Source organism: Varroa jacobsoni, unplaced genomic scaffold (assembly GCF_002532875.2).
Source record: "Varroa jacobsoni isolate VJ856 unplaced genomic scaffold, vjacob_1.0 scaffold_537, whole genome shotgun sequence".
Lineage (NCBI taxonomy): Eukaryota > Metazoa > Arthropoda > Arachnida > Mesostigmata > Varroidae > Varroa > Varroa jacobsoni.
Window position 1 is genome coordinate 116523 of NW_019213439.1, and position 23942 is coordinate 140464.

At 35.6% G+C, this 23942-nt stretch overlaps 1 protein-coding gene across 1 annotated transcript in view; it reads left to right on the plus strand.

Annotated features, from left to right (window-relative positions):
* Positions 1 to 8732: 8732 nt before the first annotated feature.
* The window catches only part of LOC111261252 (dual specificity mitogen-activated protein kinase kinase 1), a 31198-nt gene continuing 15988 nt past the window's right edge, over positions 8733 to 23942 (plus strand). Inside the window, exons 1-3 of the mRNA XM_086968623.1 lie at positions 8733 to 8777; positions 9443 to 9740; positions 16653 to 16722. Of these exons, the coding sequence (XP_086824749.1) occupies positions 9493 to 9740; positions 16653 to 16722 (318 nt within the window). The 5' untranslated portion in view covers positions 8733 to 8777; positions 9443 to 9492. The remainder of the gene's footprint in view (positions 8778 to 9442; positions 9741 to 16652; positions 16723 to 23942) is intronic.

Sequence of the window (23942 nt, forward strand, 5' to 3'; positions counted from 1 at the left end):
AAAAATTAATTTATTATTGAAAACTTTAGTTCCTTTGTAAGCGTATATAAACATTAATTGTAATGAATGTTTGGTATACACTAAAGGCTTTACGTACACTTTTGTCTTTGTGGCAGGTACGTGCTTAAGTTTCTGGATTGTGTGGGTATTAATTAAGGTTTTCATATACATGTAGATCTACTTTTTGTACCTTCGTTTTTTATTCCTGTTTATCACTCCCGTGTTTCAAAAATATTTGGAAGCGGTATCTGTGACTCGATCCCTTTTTTGTCTCAGGACAGATTAACTAATTTTGATTATCATGCTATCTGCGACTTTTAAAATACGTGTTACATCGATGTATACACTACTAGACCATCTCTGCTCTAGCAATAATAGGAGCCCGTGCGGTCGGTGAGCAGATTTTGCTTAGTAATACGTTATGATCTCACCTAGTTCTGCAACTATCCAGCAGTTACTGCAGTTTCCAGTGCGCATTGTTTTGCTCTCTTTCGGATCGTATATGTTGAGTGCTTGAGGCGCTGTTCCATAAGATACTACACAGCCATGATGTACTTTTTAGCTATTACATTCGGGCAGTATGTCAAATACTGGTAAATCATGAATATTCACCCATTTGCTTACCGTTGACAGCTCTTTCAGTTTTTTTTTGCGTTTTTATATCGACTTTTTTTGGCAGTACGATTAATATTCTTTGCCTATCAGTACATCCATTTTTGAAAATTTTTTTTTATAACGTCACATGTCTCGACATTGGTGCGGAAAGAAAAGGAGTTTCACAGTCGAGATTTATGTACAAGTTTCTTGCAAAGTTCTATAGGCAAATGCATTAATTTGGTGGAACCCACACCTATTTAATTCTGAATAACAAGTCATGCTTAATTCCATTTCCATCGATGATGTCCTGCATCTGTACTAACATAAATTAAACAGTTGCTGTGGGACCCTGGTGGAATTCAGGTAAGGGTGTAACAAATAGAGTAGTAAATAGTAGTAGTTCACTACCAAGATTTATTATAAGAAAATGGAGAAATGAAGCTTGATTAAAGTTACAATGGATTTAGTGATAAATTGAGAATTAGAGTTAACGAAAGGTGTTTTACCTTTAATATACAACCGGTAAGCCCAGTCAATATTTGTTAAGAGAAGTGTTGATGATGTGGAAATATACGCATATGTTTGTCGTCAAAAATGTAGTAAAACAAAGCAGAGACCCTGATTAAAAAAATACCTGGCGATACTACAAAATAAAAATTAATGCAGTACTGGGAAACGATGATTATAACATGAGCTCATGGATCATGAGCCGCGTGTTAACAGTGACTAGTGTTAAAAAGAGTAACAAAAAGGGAGATTAGAACAAGCAAGTATTAAATCAAAATAATACGGCAGTTAACAGAAGAGGCACTTGATTAATAGGACAAGCGATCAGTAAGTATGATAAATATTTATTTTGCCCAAAATCTTTATAAAGGTTATAATCAATATATCAATATCTGATATGAAGCAGATCGATTAGATTTAAACTAAGAGAATGCATTAGCTTTATTATTGCTTTAAGTAATGAAAGAACGCCCAAAATAAACACCAGGTAATACCTAAGAAAAACGGAATTAACTGTCAGAAAACTGCTTTAAGTAGACTTGTGAGAAGTGGGGCTATGGGTAGTGCTCTCCTGCGTTTTTGTATTGTGTAGCTTGCGAAGCCCGTTATGATTTAGTTAAGAATACGCATTCACACGCCTGAGTAACTGCTGTATTTGTAATCTCAGATCATGAAAAGATGATTATTACGGTGCTTAAAATATGCGTTAGTCGTATCAATTATCATTCGAAAAATAAAAGCCTGATAAAACGTACTAATGTTATATATAGCAATATATATATATAAGACATCTGCATTTGGAATTACAAAAACTGGTTTCAAATAGTCTTGAAAACAAATTATATTGGAAATCGAGTTATGTCTTTCGCTATCAAGACAAAAGCGTGCGTTAATAGACAGAACCATTGCAATTACATGTTGCTTAAATAAGAATAGATTAATCCAAGTTAGAACGCAAAAAGTTAAAAGTTAAAAATATTCCGAACAATCTAGTAATATTTAGCAGTCGACACCTGACTGTGTTGGAATTACTTACTATGAATTAAAGAAGCATTTTTAGCGTCAAGCAAGTAAACGGTGAAAGAATAACTTTAAAGTCGAATTCCTTGTGAACATTTATGCTTCATTGGTAGGAAATCGCTGTAGAGGGTACTGAGAAAATGATCGTCAATAGATTCAAATCCAGAGTAAGAGAAACCGCCAGAAGTACCTAATTGGCGGGCTTTAAATCACGCATGTTGTGATGACCGAAAGAATCTATTCATTCATATTTCATCATTACACAGCGTCCTGTAGTTATGCAATTAATGCGCTATTTAAAAGCCGTGACTTAGTATAGTCCTATAGGTTATAAAGTTGGAAGTTGCGGCACACTGTATGCGAAGAGCTGGCCTATTACATAAAAATAGTGAAAGTGTAAAAAAAGGACTTGCTACATGTCAGCGCATTTTATCTTGTCTTCTCAATAGTGTAGTGATAACATGTTTGCTTACTACACTTAAAAATACGGTAATGAAGCAATATTTAATGGCTCAAGTATCGGACGTATAACTTGAAATATTTAAAGCGTTTCGTCTTCGGTAAAGAATAGTGACTACTAAAAAGAGGTGAAATTTGTACAGAAACATAGCGTAATAATTGATGTTTATTAATTAACGAACAGGTTACACATAATTAGGGCCCCACACAAGGAGCGAACAGAAGTAGAGGAAAACATGTATGAATTTATGTATGTTTTATTACTTGCACTTTAAACTGTTGCAGTAATGAGGCTTTAAAAGCATAAATTACGTAATAGGAAATATAAAAAATTCAAACATTGTCGGAATCATTTGTTTTAACAGTTAGGTGTGCATAATCCATGTCTGAGAACATGATGGGTAATCAAAGGAGTTGATTCAAACTGTATGATCACGACACTGAGACCGATCAGCAATTAAACATCTGTGTCAATGTTGCTTACATAGCTACGATAGATCTAAAAGGCGGTGACGACTCTAATGCGGAGATAACGAAGGACGGAGAAAAAATACAGGGACAGCTTCGAGTTACAAACTTTTTTCAAATAATTTTCTTTATTCATTAAAATTGTGCAGTAAATCTTGTGATCTGAATTGTGTTGAATACAACAAAAAGTCTGAACGGTTAGTAAGAAAGAGTCCATATATTACAGAATAACACAACATGTAGCGGCTTATATGATGTAGAGACAGTTTTATAGATATCACAACATTGAGTTACATGCTCTCAATTTTGGTTTGAGAGGTTCAGTTTTGGTAAGGCAATCAGGAACTTGAAACGGATTTTTCTTTATTTAGTATTATGAGCTGCATTCATGCGACGCATAGGTAGATGCAAACATCATAATATCTATGCAATTTTTAGACAGGAATATTGTATTTTACTCTGTAGAACTTCTCAGTTCTTAAGAGCTCTGTTTGAAATGTTAGCAACTTACATCGAACTTTGTCGAATAATAAAGGGTCTTTTACCAGCACAGTTGTGAAGAAGTTTTTAAAGTCTCTATTTGTTTCACACTTTATAAGTATATAGTATAGTGACACTTCTAATGGGCTAAAATATCTGTATTGCAAATCAGCTGATAAAAAGGAACCACGTATTCTAAAGTATATTTTAAGTCATTTTTGCTATTGATTGGTTTAACTAGACCGACCTAATGTAAAACTCGACTACACATCAACATTTATCACATTGGTATTACCTCTATTACTACCGCTTTATTTTGCTCTTACCGTCCTTATTACCAATTATCCCGCTCCACCAAGCTCGTTTGCAGCTTTAGCTCTTATTTCGTCAGCCTATTATAACATACACGAATTGGATTGGTTATATACGGAGGTCACTATAATGTACTGCGACTTAATAGCAGGCCTATATCTCTATAATTATTTGGTAGCAATTTTCATTAAACCTGTCGTTGTTGCGGAAAATTGTGTTTTCTTGTAGCAGCTGTCCCGTTACAGTATTTTCTTTCACCGATTCAATCAATTCATTATACTTTTCAGTAACCTCGTTATTTTGGATCGCATTATTGTGCTACAACGATTACTTACTTAGCTACTCTAATCTTATTAGCATGCTGTAGTGACCGTGTTTTCCTGTTGCAACTTCCTTGTGGCCCTGTTACTTGGTAAAAAAGACGAGTACTTTGCACAGACGACTTAAGTTAGACAAGCAGACAGAGGGGCTTTAGTAGATACTAGATGAACCTACGGGCTTCCCTTCGTGCTTGTGTTGCTTTTAATGAAATTTGATTTTAATCCTCTAGCGGTAGGAGGCTAATTAGGTTTATAATAAAAGATATATAATATTGTCACTCTTCTCAAGTATAAATTAGACGAATTGATTGACAGGTGAAGAACATAAGTGTGACTCAATTTTGTGTGTATCCTATAGAGTCTTAAGAAATAAACCACTATCCCATATAAACATCTCACGAATTCCCATCGATCGCTGGCTTGCCTAACTTTGCATTTATGATCTATGGGGGAAAGAGATGTCCCGGAAAAGGCATTCAGCCCACCCCAGGATGAAACACTAGTCAGCCGCAAAGCATTACCTTAAAGCGACTACTCTAAGAATATGATTTAGAGGTTACAGATAGTCGATCATATAATCGACTTTTAATGATGAATTTACCTGGCGCCATATTTTTTCTATTAATGTAACTATCTGATTCGTCGTTGTTACTTTCAGACTAAGCTAAATTATAAGTCGAGTACACATGTTATTCTAGCCTACCTAATTCGTTACCTTTTACTGCTATATATGAGCTCATTCTCATAGAAATTTATCTCATTCGCATCACATCTAGCTAACCATGGACGAAGGTTCGATTGCAAACCGATGGTCGCCCGATTGAAAATCTCCTGCAGCATCAATTTCATGATCTATTTACAGTAATTATACTTCGTTGGTCAAATCAATGTATTGTATATTCATCCTGTTTTCTCATTGAAATGTAGGAACAGTCTTGCCTCTAGAACAGCTGTTAGATAAATATGTTTTAATAATTGATTCATTCTATTTATTATTTTATCTTGCTGCAACCATTTGAGTCAGTAACCATATCATCTTGATTCTGCTAATTTCTTACTCTTAGTGATTCTGTCAGGTTAGTGCAATCAGCCTGCATTTCTGTTCCAATGACTAAAGAAATATCTTCTGAAATAAATGTGCCAATTAAAATTAATTGGTTAACGCACTGCACATATCTTGTATGTGCATAAACAGCTCGACTTAAAATTGTCATTGTTTCCAGCCAATAAGCTAATAGGCTTTTAGTGATAGTTAGTCATAAGGTGACCCCAATCTTTAATTTGCATTTATTCGTGCGGATAACTTAATAATACATGTAAAGGCTACAAATATGGAAACTTTCGTTAACATGCTAAGTTGTGTTGGTGGTAAATACTGCGTCCTGAAAATATTTCTAGGACTTTTTTAGGGACTGGTGATGGACTGTATATCTGTTTCGCAATTTACTCCGAATAAAATCACGCTGTTTGAGCAATAAAACTGTATCAATGAGAAGTACTTTTTCTGCTAAATTCGGCTTAAGGTATGTTCCTTAATCTACGTAATATGACACAACCGATTTTTAATTTTTACTGTATAGCTTAAATATGTATGTCATATTTAAGATTAGCTTGGTATATTACTCCCAAGTACCCATAAGTATTCACATCTTTTATTTACGGACAATAAGAGTAACTTATCGTTGCGAAAGTGGGTACTTCAATAAAGTTGTATGATTGTGAATGATTTCTTTTAACATTTTCAGTAAATTTCTATTGTTGAGGGTGCAGTCATTAGGCAGCTAAATTAACCTGCGTGCTTTCCTAAGTGAACTTCCAATATATTAGTTTTGTTTGTATTGCGGCAGAGGTTGTTGTATAGAACTCATGGAGGTCATTTATCAAAATGTTAAATAAGATAGGTATCGTAACTGAACCCCACGGTTCGTTACATGTATTCATTATTTTGACAAGAATTAATTTACTTGAGGCCTTGTCCCACTTGACCTCTACTGGCCAAGTATAAGCTGGTAAGTTTTATGGCTGAACTATTTAGGCCGAAGGAGTGTACTTTGCTGACTAGTCACCTTTTGTAAACACTGTCAAATGTTTTTTTTAGATCTTAAAAAGTTATTATTCCTCTACAGTTATTCCATAAACTTGCAAGCGAAGTTGCTTTGCGCTACAGCTAACCCAAGGAAAACTATAGTTCAACTGCAGCCCTACCCTTCTACAGTTGTAGTGTTGCAATTGCTTTGAGATCCTACAGTACCTAATTCTAATACCCTTCCAGCTATCCTTCTATAGTAACTCTATTTCTCTGGTTCTGTAATTTCCTTACATTAGTGCAGTTATCCTGTTACCCTTATTGAGTGATTAGTTCTGGTTAGAATAACCTACAGCTTTGTTACAGTTGCCATGTAGCACTTTACTTGTTAACTCTAAGGTTAACCTTAGGCCGTGCACGAGGCGCTAATTTGAGGCTTTACCTAAGCCTGACCAGGCTTTACCGTGCACAGTTCTTTCTGTGGAAGAATGTAGCGTGTTAACGGGGTGCAAGACCAAACAGGTGATACCGGCAAACGTTGCGGAAGGAACTTTCCATTTTTTTTTTGACATTCTGTAGTGCGTTCTAATGCAAACAGAAAGTGAAGTCGAAAATGCTGAAATTAGTTGCTCGGTAGTTGTTTCTGCAGAACCACCGTGCGATGTGATAGAGCATTTGTGCTGAATGGTGCCCACAAAACATCAAATCCGTCGCCATAAAAGAGTCCCGGTTTTTTCATTGAAAAGCTTGTATAATCTTGATACCTGTTGCACGTCGCTAAAAATAACAATTACATCTTTAAATAGCCCCAAACCACACCGTTGTGCTTGTTTTGTGGACTTTAATTCTTTTTTTTAAACAGAAAGAAACTTTGGGAGACTTGCATTGAAATAATAATTGAAACATGTGCAGGACCAAAGAAACTCTGTTGGCACAGTAAACTTGCTGCTTTATTGAAGTGTTCTTGTAATCATAATTTTAGCGAGTCAAAGTACCCTTCGTGTTTTCCAATAATAAATAATTCCGTTTCTCAATCTCCATATTGACATATTTAATCAATTTCTAATATTAATAACAGAACATCAGTTTCAACATTTCATCACTATTCTATTACCAAATTTGGAAATATGAGAAATAGGCATGTTCTGAAATAAGAAACGGCTTTTCAATTGAACTTGTTGAGAAACGCTCAACAATTGTGGAATAATCACTAAAAGGTCACTTCCCAGAATCAGAATTACGATTTATGGGAGGAGGAATTGCTTCTAACCAAATTTCAGAAAAATTTCACGCACAGCCCACCTCGGGGTGAAGCTGCTAGCTGACAAAAAGGTCAGCGTTACGAGGGCGATTGGGTCGGACAGATACATGTCCTGTTTGAGTAATATAGTAAAATGCTTCGAGTTTCACATCCGGTATTTAGGTTGTTAGGCGTCACTTCAGGCAATATAGTAGTATAGTAAATCGACACATATATATATACATATATATTAGCAAAGTAAGTGCTACTGGACGCAGCCGTGCTCAAAGCTTTACGGTAAATACATTAAAAAAAATACGACAAAACATTGCCGAAAAATATCAACAGATTTCTAATAGTACGGAAAATATCAATTTCGCAGAACGAAGAGACCATTTTTACTTAAAAGCAAGGGATTTATCGTTCGAGATGGGCCTTGGTCGTTCTTCACTGAAGAAAATATAGGTTAGTGTACAAATTTTAAAGGTCACAACAGTTAGAACAGATTAACATATGCCGCGTATGCACGCGTATGTACCTAAACCTCAATTTCTGAGTTACATTAATAAGCCAATTTTGTTATTATACTGTACGCTTGTTTCATAACTGAATAGAGAACTTACAATTCTGTTTATTACAAATTCTTTAGTATGACTAGGGACCTATATGATATAGAACAGTGGACTGGCACAAGAGGCTTAAACTAACCGGGATTAATTATGTATACGGCTACCGCTTTCTATAAAGAACTCCGGGATGGACTTTTACTTTGAGATATCCTTAATTTTCGAAAATATTTAACTTCGTTTCTGATTTCAATTGTGTTACTAAAACAAGCGAAGTTGGACACTCATCAATAGTGGTTAAAAATGCATGCCCAGTTACTACTTTCAAATTGTACGCTCTTGTTCAATCAGAAAAAAATCGAAAGCACCGATAGTATTGTTGCGGGTTCTTGAAAATGTTTTGCCATAAGTCCAAAAATTGCCTATTTAGCATAATGCACATTGGGGAAATTATATTAATTAAATTAAGATAGCCCATGCTTTAAAAGTTTGATTAGAATTATATATATTCAGGACTATTGTGTTTCGATCTAACGCATGCCCTTAATGGTCATAATTTTATTGTACAAGAACGCGGATGTTGTCATTACATTCCGCACTTTCTGCTCGCTAAATTACAGAAGACGTCTTGAAAGGATCTCCTTGTGTTTATGACAGACCAGCCGCCCGCCACTGGTAGATAACTTACAAACAGTCGGTCGCTGCTCTTGGTGCTCTCTCTCATCTCATCTCAACGATCATCGTGAGTTACTTTGCTAATCTTGCGTCAAATATCACTAGTGGTGAGCGAAATTGTGTTAAGGGTATTCATTAAGGATTTTAAAGAAATCAGTAGCATTATAGATGTCGATAAATTTGAATGTGGATCAAAATTGCAGATATTTAGATATTACTAGGACTGGGTTAATTGGTACATTTGTATGGCACACCGGTTATCGGAACAGAACTGTTTCTTTTTTAGTAACACTTACATAATAGAATACGCTTCTTATCAATGCTGCTAGTGGCGACAACCTAAATGCAAAGTATCGTAGATTCGAATATGCTTAGCCGATTTCAACAGTTGTAACATAATGAAACATAATGAAGTCGTAACATAATGAAAAAAGTTATAGTTTTTTAGTGGTACTATGCCTATAATGCAGAACCTAATTAAAAGTGTCATTTAAGGGAAGCGAGTTTCTACATACTAAACAATTATCACTAATAAGCAAAGAAAATTACAGTCTTCTAGAAAAGAAGTTTCAAGAACTTGGGTACCTCCAAACAAGAATTGTCAAAATCTACTTAGTTTAGATATTCGAAACTTAGGATTCACAAATAAATGTTTGTCATTATGTTCCAATATGCCCCTCGATGTACGTGATGTATGAAATTAATCAATCAATAATAAATAAATATTCTCCTCCGACAAAACGATTTTCTGTATTTGTGCTATCTGGTGCAGGAAAACCACCAAAAACCGAAGATCAACAAACAAAAACAAAAAAATTTGCCATGATGAAGCACAGTGGAAAAAACAAGCTTAATTTAAAGTTACCAGCAATGGACAGTAATACGCAGGGTCAGCAACATCCAGAAAGTGATGATAAACAACCTTACACTAACAGCGCTGTAGGAAATACTGGAGGCGGAAACGGAGGTACACAGAACAGCTCTTCACTCACAATGTGTAGTACTACCCTCTCAGGTCTTGCATCGAGTACAGGTCATCATTTTGCACCGCAGCATCAAAACCGTCACAGGTATTCATTGTCGCAAAATTAATAATGTTCATTTTTTCTTACGCAGTTTTATTATTCTATATTATTTTCGCACTTCCATGTTGAAGTACGAACAGATCATTCGCCGTGAGCTCAAATAGCTACTTTCTAAATGTCCTTAGCAGGCCTGAAGGCGTTTGTGCCTTAAACCCCAATAATTCCACTCCAAAAAATATGCAGATGTACCTTTTCTTTAGGTTTCTCTATATTCTCCGCTTGTGCATTTTAATATGTTGCATAATGTTACCATAACGTAAATTCGTTGTTGTCAACACTTCCGAAGTCCGCGTGCTTGTAGCCGGGTTATCAGCTCTCCATCGAATAAAACAAGGATTATCCCAGCTGAACAGTACCTTGTCTTTAAGATAAACTGCAATTGTCGTTCTCGGGTAATGGATTTTCTTCCGTAGTACTGCTGGCTGATGATTGTCCCGATCCATGATGCTTTTGAGTGCATGGACAGTGACTCTCAATAGTGTGTGGTCGCTCTTTTACATCAGACAGATTTGCTTGAATGATAATACAAAAGGTGACTGATTACAAAAAAAAAGCTTATTTTCGGGTAAGAAATTACCAGACAACTGTGTAAACATATGAACAAATAAGTACATTTGTTCAATATAGACATACAATTTAAAAATACCGCTTGTCAAGCGTGTTAAAAGTCCGTGTTTATTGAAAAGATATACTGAAGCAGATAGAAGTTTTGAGAAGTTAAATATTACTGCTGTACAGTCAAGTTCCTACGTCAGATGTAGGGCAAGCGTTTTCTACAATGTAGTTATCCATTTAGCGGTCTGGAACCTTGGCCAATTAGTAAAGAAACGATGTAAATACTTTCAGAATTGCTGAATTGTTATCATAGAGCAACGTACGTTGTTGAAAACTCATGAAACAAAAATTCCCTTCTGGAAGGAATTCGGCGACCCTTTGGCCTAATTTCTAAGTAAATCTGGGGACCCGAAGAAAGCGAACGCATAATTCTACGCAAAAAATAAGCCGCAAGTTTTCATTTCTTCACTCCATATGGACATATTCACATAATTTAAAACGAGAGCCCTGGGTCCTATTAATGTGTAGACTGCCGAAAAAATCGCTTCGTTTAACTAGCGACATTTCCAACAAGGTTGATCGCTTCGATGAACTGTGAACTCTCATGGTCAAAAACCTTTTGTCTTTTGTCAAAGTAGTACAACTTTGTCAGTTAATTGACGCTTTCTTTTTCTTAGCTGAACTAATTAATTACCCATTGTCACCGAAAAAGCTGATCCCACATTTGGCGCAATTATATACCTTAGTCTTAAAATAAAAATATTCTTAACCTCTGAAAACATACTTCACTCTCTTAACTTCATTTCACGTGATTTATCTTGAGCAACAAAACTAAAATTTGTCAATCAGCTTGTCTCTATGTTTGTGCGATATCCCTGCGTACGTATCATAAAAAGATTTTCTTATGTCATGCTAAATGCATGTGCAAATTGATGCTTTGGACTATCGGCGAATATTTCGTGAAGCCTGAAGGGCAACCTTTTGATTAGAAATTAATATTCATATCAGTTAAATTTTTTGATTGAATTACATAGTGATAAGTGCTTAGTCGAAGAATATTCTTTTCATTTTTGTTTTTCTGCGTTATCATTCGGTCGAAATCAGGCGAATTAGACTTCCAAAGGTATTCGATCTTTTTGAAATAATAAAAGGGACGAGCTCCCTTGGGCCACCAAATACGCACGATTTCTTATGTCTTCAACGTTCAACGCGAACGACGATTTATCCAATTTACGAGTTATTTTCTCAAGGCGAATATAAATTATTATTCGTTTCACATATCATCTGTAGTTATTATATTTATCTGTTATTCACTCTATTTCACCTTACACCTTCTTCGCTTGTAGTTTATAATTTTCCTCCAAACGCATGATACGTTAATCAATTTCACCATTCGTTACTGCTGTATTTAGTAAAGATGTATTATGATCCTTCATGTTGTGCCCTGTTAGTATTAAAAACCCGTTATTTATTCCATGTTTGTGGTAACGCTTTATTACGAATTTAAATTGCTTTGATGGCACGGCAACTACTCTGAACTCTACCAATTGCATGATAGTGGCGCTCGGCATTCTTTCCTAAATAAGGCGCTACAAATCAAACCAATTTCTAGTGTTTATATGCCGGCCCGTTCTTTCGTCATAGCACTAGCCTTCTGAGTCTTTGAAAATAACGAGTTGGCTTTGAATGATCAGTACTTGACTTGTATCACTCGATGATAAATATAGACTGCACGCCGCGTGGGCTATGCTGGTCGTATCGATTAAAAAGAAACTAGCTATTTTGATTAAATAAAATTAGCTTTTTAAAAATATATTTTTAGTATAATTACTATCTTACAAAGCAATTAGTGTATTTAAATGGGAATTATATTACATTTTTAACTGTTATTCCTTTTAGTAAAATCTGGTGTGCACCAGTTGTATTGATACCAAAAGGCCAAAGAAGTTTTGTATTAATAGTGTATCACAAATTGTAAACAAAGCTCATATTTATATTCAATAGAGAAAATAAGATTGGTCTCTAAAAAACATATTTAGGCGATTTTTGGAACTCAAAAAACTCAACAAAATATATTCGTCTAATAAAGCTACTCGCCTGCCCATAAATTAGACTGGAACTTTTTCCTGAAAACGATTTTAAGAATGTTTAAAAAGAGACTCCAAATTGCTTGTTGTCTTGGTTTCCTTCTTACAAATTTTCGCTTTGAAACTGGAAGGTTGTTGCCAGTCTCTGGTAAATATGTATACCAAGCACTGTAAGTAAGCCTGTCACGCTTGGCTTAACTTATTTTAATCATCCTAATCAAACAACCTTCAAAATTGCTAGTTGCGGACGGCACTGCCCTAGTAGAGCGACATTTTTTGTTCGCTCACGTGAGGCCATTTTATAGCAGTGATTTAAAGTGGCTCAAAATGGCTCCACAATACCCAGCAGCTGCTACAGGAATTTATATCATTTTTATAATTATTATTTAATTATTCAGGAATTTATTATAATTGAATCAGGAGAATAACCATAGATTCGTATTCCATTTATAACTAAACGCAGGCACTGAATTATATTCTTTTGGACAGTTCTAAGGTGTCACTTGAAAGATCCTAGGTACATTGGCTATGATCTTTCGTGAGCCAGCGCGGCAGTTACTTTGCGCAGATCTTATCAAATATAGCACGAAATTCAGAACTAAGATCACCTTGCAACACTATACCTCTTTTCCATTATCAACACCTTCATTTATTTTTATGTTAAAGACGTTTCCCAAAGCATTTTATTAGGATGACAAAGAGTAGTTTATAATGTGTGCTCCCTCAAATACCATGAAGACTAAAAAGCGAACGAAAAATTTTTGTAGACGATATGTGAAGGTCACTTAAGGCTAAATTCAGTCACATTTTTATCGGTTGTAGAACTTTAAGTAGAAATATTTAATGACAGTTAGTATTTCTTCGTTTCCATGTTGAAAAAGTCCTCGGAATTTGACACCTCGCTGCTTACTTATTGTGAAAGAAAACGATCCAAAAAAATCCAAAATTTCAAATACGCTGGGTATATTTGACTTTACCAAAGCATTAAGACCATTTTTACCAGCTATTGAATGACGTACTATATTGACGACAATGCAAATTTAAATATCCGTTGAGTTATCATGGATTTTTAAGAGATACTTCGTCAAAGACTAACCTTATTTCTCATTTTCGATAAATCGATTTTTTTTTCTGAAGTTACGATTTGCGCTTATACTATACAGATAGACATGAATATTTTAACACTTTTATATCTATCATTTGAACATTGCACTGAACAATTTGGTCAGTTCCAAAACATTTACATGCAGGATTGCATGGTGAATCCGATAGTTAGCAGAACTAAATTTTGTCGTTATATTCATGTTTGAGAAAAGTAGTAGCTCTGATAACACCTTGTCCAGGTTGCCACGCAATGTAGAACAAGCTTTGTTAATGCCAAAAAAAGGGTAGATGATAATATCGGCTAAGGACTGTAAAAAGTTTTCGATTCTTGATTACATGATGTTATTTATTAAGATGTTAAGGCAGCAAATGAGTCAAGAATTAAATGGATAGTACGCCAGAAGGCAATTTTGTAGAAAAATCACTACATTTAGACGTTCGACTTGTCGTGTTCCTCTGGAATATCTGGAGAGACTGTATTCTGGAAATCCTTAATCAAATTTCAAAAATTATTCGAGGTATAATCTTGATCATATAAATATCAAATATCTTAAAAAATTGTACATAAACAATAGTTGATATTTCTACTATCTTACCTTCCCAAATCCGCTTGACTGATGCTCCTGCTCCTGATGTGCTTGGGGTAGATAGTATTTCATAATGCAGTGCCCTTACAGAATGTTCGAAAAAGTCCGGCTTCATATTGTAGCTTGAGGTTCCGAGAATCATGTAAAAACAATCACTTTCATAAACTAAAACATAGTAAGCATAGTGTTTATGAAACATTAATTACTCGTATCTTTTTTCGTATAACCTCTATGAGACATGTCAGCCTATCAGCCATTAAAATTGCATAGATTGACAGTGTGAAAAACACGCTTTTGCTACACATTGACAGACCTTTATAAGAATAGAGAGCTCCATTCCATAGCTATTACTTTATAGGCAGCATTGCGTTTCGATACGGTTAACAACACCTGTTGAAAGACTTCTTCCTGGCGGCAGTTTCTGGGGGGGCAACCTCAAGGCTCTTGGTGAAACCTCTAAGGAAATACCCTTAACAGGACTCAGTGTTTGTGACATAATCGGCTCCAAGCAATATATGAAATCTAGATCGCACTAGAGATTTTGGCATTAATCTATCATATTTTTTATATTTATTAATAGAACCCAGTAAACCAAGCAAAGCATTCCAGGTTAAGCCATATGATCTACAGCAAGCTCATAAACTCGTAATGTATGGTGTATTAAGAGCTTCTTAACCGCGCGCACATTAGCTCCAAGGAATGGTCCGAGCTCTAACAATATTGTTTAAGAGAAATGACTCAGCACAAAGCAGGCTAGTCACGAGCGACTTAGTTTTTTAACACTCGCTTTATTATACAATGATTGTTTTACATTCATTAATGAGAACACAGAACAAGAGCTAAAAGTAAAGATCTGTCTGTCTCTTTAAGTGAAACAGGACGTTTTAAGTTTTCGAGATTCAATTCGAACGCATGCCTTTCGTTCCCAACGAATAATCATTCTAACTACGGTTCCACATGTGCTTTGGGCTTCGAAGCTGATAGGTCGCACTTTACTACGTACTACATATAACTTTTACAAAAATCTCGCGAGTTCTAGAAACGATTTTAAACGGCACACGACTTCCTTCTCACAACACGATCATAATAATCCGAATCTCACGGCATTGAAGAAAGAATATGGTTCCAAATCAATAACGTACAGTCATAGCTTGCACAGAGTTTTTACTAAGATCGCCCTTACAATCAGTAAAAAATTAAAGACGGATGGGGTATTACCGAACGAAACCTGTTTTGTAGTTGAGGACGGAGCTGAAGCTACCGTGTATGCAACAAAAGTCGTTACAACTGCTCTGGGTCTACTCTTCGTCTTAGTTGGCCTTTCTTTTTGAAATGCATTTTATACTATTTGTAATATCGTACTATAAGAATCATGCTACAGCCTTCTTTCCCATAATATGATATAACTACAAGGGGTCTACCCTTTTATTTTGGTATATAATAGATCCGCTTTTTTGGTGCGCAGCAGGACGATCTGTCAAGATCGACTGCATTAATCTTGCCCTTGGGAGGGTACTGTAGGGTGGTTCAGTGTGTGGTGATTGCTCGACGCAGCCCTAAAAAAATTGGTTGATATGGTTGTTGATTTTGAATTTTACGTATTGGCATATGATGATGCAGAAGCTCAATCCATATCAATGTTTTTCGTGTTTTACGTCAGGCACTGAAGCCGTTTGATTTTACTTCAGACGACTGGCTCCCAGCGCGAAACGAAGTGCATCTATGCCCACATCCGAGCCTAGACTACTACGTGTCTTTAAGTTTAGCAGGCAATCACGTTATCCACTGCACTATCACGGGAACCCGGCAAAATCTTAATCATGCTGTCAAAAAATCAATTTATCAGAAGCTTAACCTATGGATGCTAGTTGAAACCACAATAGGTTGTTGGTAGAAGTCTAAAGAAGAGAGAAAAATCATACAGTATTATAGCAGAGATACTCTAGCGCTAGATGGATAACCTCAAAATATTTGCAAGTATTACTATTATAGGTTTGAAGCAAATATTTACTGTGGGTCATGACTATTCTATACGAATTGCCCCGCTGTTAGATTTATCACAGCGATTCCTCTACGGAATGGGTAGCCAAATACACGGATGCAGAGAGGATACACGCCAAGCTCAATGTTAGATACCTGTTTATTTCAAATGTAATCGGGACCATGGAATCCATTAGGATACCGGAGAATTGTACAGAAGTTTTCAAAGCATGTCACTTCAAATGTGGACCGTAAGCTGCAAGCTAAATTAGCCGCTCTTGGTAACAGTTTACAAAAAGAAATGCAGCGTCTATTTAGCCGCAGTGGGATAACAATAATTAAAGAATAAAAGAGAAACACGTTAAGTCAACGCAACTGGAGTTGCTAATACAGTAGGCTAAATATATAAATATATTAATAATAATAAGGATAATAATAATCATTATTATTATATTATTACTACCGATTTTTTGAAGCTTTTGAGAGCGAACGTCCATATTGTCACCAATGGAGTTTAAATTATTAAAAAAATGAAATTTAAATATTAGTCGGGCTGCGCTATAAACTGGCTTTTTGTTTTCCAGGGAAACTAATGGAGGTGGGAGTTTGCATTTGAATGATTCCATATCATCTGGAGGTTTTGGCGGAGAACAGGTGTGTGCCTTGCCGTCACTTAAGATATTTGAAACTAGATTTTCTACACATGCTCCGCTTATTCCGTTTATTTTGAAATTAACTATATTGTAGGGTGTGTAATGAAGATAGCTGCAAGAAGACGAATTGTACAAATGCAAGTCAATTATTTTATTACATAAACTAGCGCTATTCATAAGCGCGTTTTACTCTAGATTAATTTGCATAGATCTATATTCGCTTTATGTATTTGTCTCACATGTGTGTGCTCAAATTCTCCCAACGATTATTACTACGATTATTAGACTCTATAAGCGATTGTTTAGAACTCCAGAGGTGGACTGGCTGCGCGCGGAGGGCTCATAGTGAAAACTCAGCCTTGGAATATGTATTTTTAATATAGTAAGACCATGCACCAAATTAGACAGTAAAGAAATATCATAAACCCTTTTCTCATGTCATGGGAAATTTTTATAATTTGCATAAAATTTCAACTCATAATATTATGAGAATCATATTAGTAGGCTTACAGCGGAAGCTGCTGGGGACACTGGTGTATCAGCGTTACTCAAATGCAAAAATCATATATGGATTACAATTATTATAATGTGTTAACAACACTGCGCGACAAAACTGTGTTAATCAAAGGACTGACACATAGGACAAACTAAAGTGTCAATACAGTAATTGTAAATACCAATTACGATTTACGAATATTACTTGAAACATTCGGTGCTTTACATACTGGTATTTTTGATGCTCTTTCAAAAGCAAAAGTGATAGACAGAAGTAACTAAAATAAAAAATGATAAGAAACTTTTCATCATATAACATGCGCCCATAGTTTCTAGAGACTTCCTTTATCATTTGATGTGCCTAAAATTAATATTAACAGCACTTAATAGATATTAATAGTTTGTTGCATGAACGACAGACAAAGCGTACAGCCTTTGGACGTCAAAACGTTTGTTATGCTTCCTCAACTAATGGGAGTCAAAGCTTCTTACGCTTAAAGCTGTTTTCTCATAGGTAACATAGAGTAAACGTTGCCGCAGATGTCTGTCGGTTCAATTCGCATTTAATCTTATTCAGAAATAACACAGATGTGACGTTCTGTTCCATCTGGCCGTTTCAATAAGGGGCTCGGCAATAGGTGGTATTGCGGGCCGTAAATTTTCGGAATCGTTTTTTATATATATATATATATATATATACATATATATATATATATGTAGAAAAAAAGTATTGGCACTTTTTCACTTGAGAACAAACATGTATTTCAAGTAAGAAATTTATTCTTTACGATCTGTTACCAATCTTTAGGACTTTTCCCAGGTATATTAGATAATTCATTTCACTAGAAATTTTCTTGTCCTATTTGATGGACATGTAAAAGAATGTTTTCGTCTTGCGTGGGTAAGTTCAGGTGGGTAGCTTCGTTCACTCAATGCAGTTGGGCCACGTATAGATGATTATCAACCGCCATGTTTGCTCCATCATTTAGCAGGCTGATATACAATGAAACGCAATGTACGTATAACAGATCCTGCTGGCTTGTCCCCGGTAAATAAGATTTCCATTTGAAAGATCCATCTCTGGAGCATGTATTTAAAATAAAATGGCTTGCCGCACAATTATAACGGACATGAAAAGGATCAAAGACAAAAAGAGCAATTGAAAAAACTCTTACTTTTTGACAAATCAAATTAATATATATAAAAGACGTTTTAGAAAATGTACACAGCTTGCATGATTATCACTTCAGTTCTTATTTGTATCGTTAAACATTTAAAATGAAAAAAAAGTACGGATGAAATAATTTTACGGCAGACGTATAAAAGGTATACCGTTCTGGTCTATACACCGCTGATAGCAATGGGTAACAGTAATGAAACAAACTTTTGGTATTGAGGCGCATTTTTTTAAATTAAAGCTTTTAATTCTTACACTGTTGTAAGTTTTCTAATGTAAACTTTATTTTTAATGTTGCTATAAAGAAGTCCATTAGTTTTATATCTGGGGAAAAGGCAGAATATTTTATTAAACCCCTTTGTTTAATTCATTTCTTTGAAAGATTTTCGTGGTGTTGTGCAGATGCTTTTTCCTGTTGAATATAAAATTCGCCATCTTCACTAACATCATTGCGAATGCAGATGAAATGAACATGCTTTTGCTGTAAATTAAAGCAATTAGCACCAGCTATTGTACCATCAAAAGAGACTTGTCCAATCAAAATACAGTATATACAATGTTTTGGGACCGTAATAATAGGCATATGGCTATATATAATTATATAAAACAATATATGGTTGAACGCGATATAACATAGACGGGGTTGTTGACACAAAGTTTGCATTGAAAAATTGTGATATCACATCGCGTTATATAACTCTTTATAATTTTTTATAAGTCTTTATAAGTTTTATGTATTTATGACTTTAGTATTTGAATGTGCGTTTTCGGAGATGGTTATGGTAGCGATACTGACATTACAGCTCAATTTTGTGGATGACGTTGGAATTCGGATATTAGTGCAAAAGGCTTTGCAGAATTTTTTTAAGGCATTCCCACAGTAATGAGTTTGTGTTAAGGCTTTATCCTCGTGGCAAAATAAAGGGCGAAAAGGTGCTAGAAGCGAAAGAATAACTTTAGCTCACATAAAATTCACGTGCTAGTGATACGGAGAACTTGCACACAATGGTAGTGATCATCGCTTGAGACATCAGATCGTTACATCGTCTGGTAAGCAAGGAAGACATGTCTCCTACAAGAGAGGAAAAACGCTACCACTATCCCAGTCATGTTTGAGGTACATATACAAAAGATGCATGGCTAAAAAGCGGAAAGTGGAGCTCACGACCTTTTGTAGCAGTAATTATAAAAGTGGTCTTTGCGATGGGGAAATGGCAGCTTTGCCCACTGGACAAAAGGCGCGAATCCTGAAAAAGACAGTTTATTTCGGGCTGGAAGTCAGTCCTTTGATATATTGCTGGCGTAGTTTTTGACGTGGAAGTCGAAACACTTTAGCTCTTGACGCTGATGTTCAAAATAAACTAGATCTTATGACATTGTTTATTTTTCGCTCGTTTGTATAATTATAATCTTGTAACACTTGTGCACATTTAAATTGATCTTACGCAAGATTCTATATTTTTACTACGACGTTTAATGAGCGCCATTCATCCTCGCGGATCGTAAATATGCACAGTAATAAGACCCGTAGTTACACTTAATTAAACCAAAATATAATTCTGAATGTATTAAAACATTTTTAGGTAACGTTAATTAAACTCGGTTTCGGATAATTCTGGCACTGCAACACAGCATTTTCGTGGAATAGTATTGCCCATCATTAATACAAATACACAAGCGTCATAAAATTATCAATATGATATATTGAAGTTACCTTGAACTATTGAATAACTTTTTGTAGTAAAACCTCGCAACCGACCTTACTTCAAGTGAATATATCTGAGTTATGTTTCTGCCTATATTACATTCTGCAACAACTAACATGAAATTTGTCCTATGACACTGTAGTCAGTTACTGCGTTGACCTGACATAGCCGTTGTTATAAATAATATTATGATAGTACGCTCCCCAAGACGTTAAGAGTACCACGTCGTGCCAAATTTTAAACATAGTGTCAAGTAGCTCTGACATTTTTTGTGATCGTCCAGCTCTATCTCTTCGCTACTTGAAATAATCTTTCAAAAATCTTTGCCTGGGCAAATTTGAAAACTGGCTCTGAATATCAGAAACTTCCTAAAGAACAGTACGGCTTTAAACAAAGTCGCATCTTTGTATCTGTAGCAAAATTACCAGGCCAAACCGAAAACAAATGATAGATCGGGGAGTTTAATTTTCCGCAATTCTGCAAGCGAGGTGATTGGCTTTGCAGCATTCACTCGTTTCCCAAGAAATCTGCCGCAAATTATTATTTAGCCTCATATCGGAACAACCCCAGTGTGTCGACATGAATGGTCTTACAGCCGAAATAGCGAACCCGCCTGTTAAAGTGTACTTGGCTGCAGTTTTATGCTTTCGCTCGCCTGTTCCTTTAGCGACGGCAATAAATAGATCATTATAGTGTCGTCCAACTAGCAGGACATTATCTGCCTCTTTTTCCAGCGTTCATTCAGATCGGTACTTGTCCGATGATAGTTCCGTCTCAGCTGTAGCAATATGAATTAGCTTATCGTAGTGCATTTTAAAAAATTTGTTTCTCCTCGTTAACCGCAAACTTTCGGTCCTATTTTCAAAACCTTAAGCACTCTGCCCTTCCGCTCCCACATTGAATACTATTATTGCTTACATGTTTACAAAGCCTTGCATAGTGTCTGAACAGTATAGTTGAATGTAATTAATCCCAGCGGACAGCTGAACCTATCTTTTCAAAAACGGAGATGTTAATATTCTTTTAATGAGATTTACGGGTGATCAATGAGCTTTGTTTCTTTCTTTTTGGGTAGATTGGTAATTGATTATGCAGCTGCTCGTAATAGGGTCTCTATTTTCAACGATGCAGGCTACTTTGTAAGAACGACAGTGGGTGGCTCCTTAATGGCCTCAATTAATTATCAGCCTGTGCTATTAGAGGAAATGTCATTTTTTGCGAATACATTTTCATTCAGCAAAAAGATACCTGTCCTTCAAAACCAAATGACAAACATTGTGAGCAATGCCTGTTATTGTAATGCTTCATACGTATTTCTTTTTGCCCATTCTAACATCATAGATCTTACCGTAAGTAGTAGCAAAGTTCTGCTGAGCTGTACGGAGTCTTTAATGGTCGAAGGGCTGCCTAGGAATTGTAGCTTAGTCGAGCAATATAGAGGAAGTGTAACCACATGAACGCCATTCTCCAAAGCCAACATGAGCACACTCAGGCCTGCGTAAATCTCGTGGTTATCCACAATTAGCAAACATGGCCTTTCCAGGCAACTACGAATGGTGGCAACGAAACATTTTAGGAAATTTCCGAATTCTTTTTTTGATAATCTCCCCAGACGGGTTTGGAAAACCTTGGATTTCAAGTGGTACATCCATTATCATGTGCTTCTCGAAGTGTACTTTAGAAAACATAAAATACGACGGAACTGCATTTTTGCTTACACAAAAACAAGCATTGTAGCAAGAATTTCATGACCTTGTAACGTCACTTGAGCAGCCATTTTCGTTCCTTCGCGCGCAATAGGTTTTGTAGGGTTTATTACTGTCAAATAAAGGATGTCTTGCTTTGATTAAATACATTAGAGAAGTAAAACTGTATGACACAGTTTTAAGATTAGCAAGGAAAACTTGCTCATTCTAAACTCGTTAGCTGTCTTCCTGATAAAAAATGTGTGCAAAAAAGCAGCTGCTTTTTGTACTCTTTCGAGATTTTTTGTCTCCATTCGTCTTTTTCGTATGTACATACCACTTTGAGTCAGCAATCACTACAACATGTTGTACAAAACGAGCTAATAATTGTGATATCAGTTGTTCTTTAGAAGCACTAGCTTCTATACTAACATAGGTACTAAAATCGGTTGTTTTAAATGATCGTTTAACGCACATTATCTAGCGTTGAAAAACAGGATACAGTGTTTAAGCCATTTTGGCGATAGCGTTCTCCTTCAAAACGTATTTTCCTCCAAAAAAAATTTTAGAAGGGTGCTACATAAGTAAACAATACATTTGTATCAAATTTCTATACATATATACAAGATATGGCACCCGAATTGAAGCAAGCTTTGGCGGCCTGTTTGTCATAAAGGCATGCATTTGTTCGGCACTTTGGTGCCGAAAGGCATCCTGTTTTCATTAAAATAAAGACTAGCCATTATGGAAAACAATGCGTTGCTCTTGCAATTTTGGCAAAAATGAGCTATTATCCGGTCCATACATTGATCAAAAACTTTCTTTTTGCCGGAAATCAACAATCTACGCTATTGGCAATTTTTATGCAATTTTTGAAAAATCTGGTGAACAGTATCATCAGGTTTTAGATTTAAAAGGCTCAAAAAGTAATTCAAAAGGTCTATTTTGTATACGCCTGGATTTGTTGTGTAGATATTAACGGCCACCTTGGAGAGCGAAATTTTAATTGCTAATTGAGTCGTCTAGATAAGCTCTAATGATTAATTTTTTTTAAAGCTTTTTGCTCTTTGTGGACTTTTTAGTCGTTTGAAGCCCTTGTCTTCCTCAAACCTTTGGTAAGGTATGAAAACTTAATTCTGTTAGAATTTCTTATATGTAGCGTATTTAAGCAACATCTTTATTGACTCATAACCACCAAAACCTTTTCACGCACAAACAGTAATTAATAAAGTATTATTTGTGGATTACAGAAGGAATATTCTGAAAATAACTTTCTAAGCGATTAAATTCCCGAATTGATTTGCGAGCAGTAAATTATGATAATATTGAATGAAACTGACTATCAAACATAGTTTTTATTCAGATACACTATAGACGCAAAACATAGAAACGTTCTAATTTAGATGTTGCATTTTGCGTGTGCCCACTACGATGAATTGTGTCGTAAGACAATTTAGTTGTTGTAATTACTCTGTGTAATAAGCAATGACATTTTATTTCATATTAGCCCGAAATAAGGCTGGCTCATATAGCTTTACCTCATCCTGCCCCATATATCACCCAGGACTGGTCGTGTAATATTGCAGGATGCGGTGACTTCTATAAAGCATAAGACCTGCAGTTTGCTTCGGACAAACCCAGCAACGCGAATCGCAATGCATTCTTGACATATTTAAAAATTTTTAAAATCTAGTAGTATATATATTTAATGTCCTTGTGATAGGGTAGTGGACAACGTTGATTGCTAAATTTAAGGACATGTAGTGGTCTGAGTTTGAATCTGCTTTTTCATTTCGTGCCGGGAGTCAGCCATCTTACGTAATGCCTGACGGCTCAAGTATCGAACGTAAAACACGGAAAATAAAACATTTCAAATCAACGTTTTTTTGATAGAATAAGACGAAGTGACCCGCGTAATCGTTGTCCCATATAACCTCACGCCCTTTAATATGTCATTAATGATAAGGCAAGACGTTTCACAAATAAAGTTGCATAAAGTCTTCATACATATTTTGCATGCTTTTAATTACCTATCCAAATATATAATACAAACCACTGAGCATTGATAGCATATTATAACATGTTATTTTATAAAGTCTTTTAAACTATATTGCTGTGAATCTACGCCTACCCTTGTTCACCTACGTGCTAGGGTATT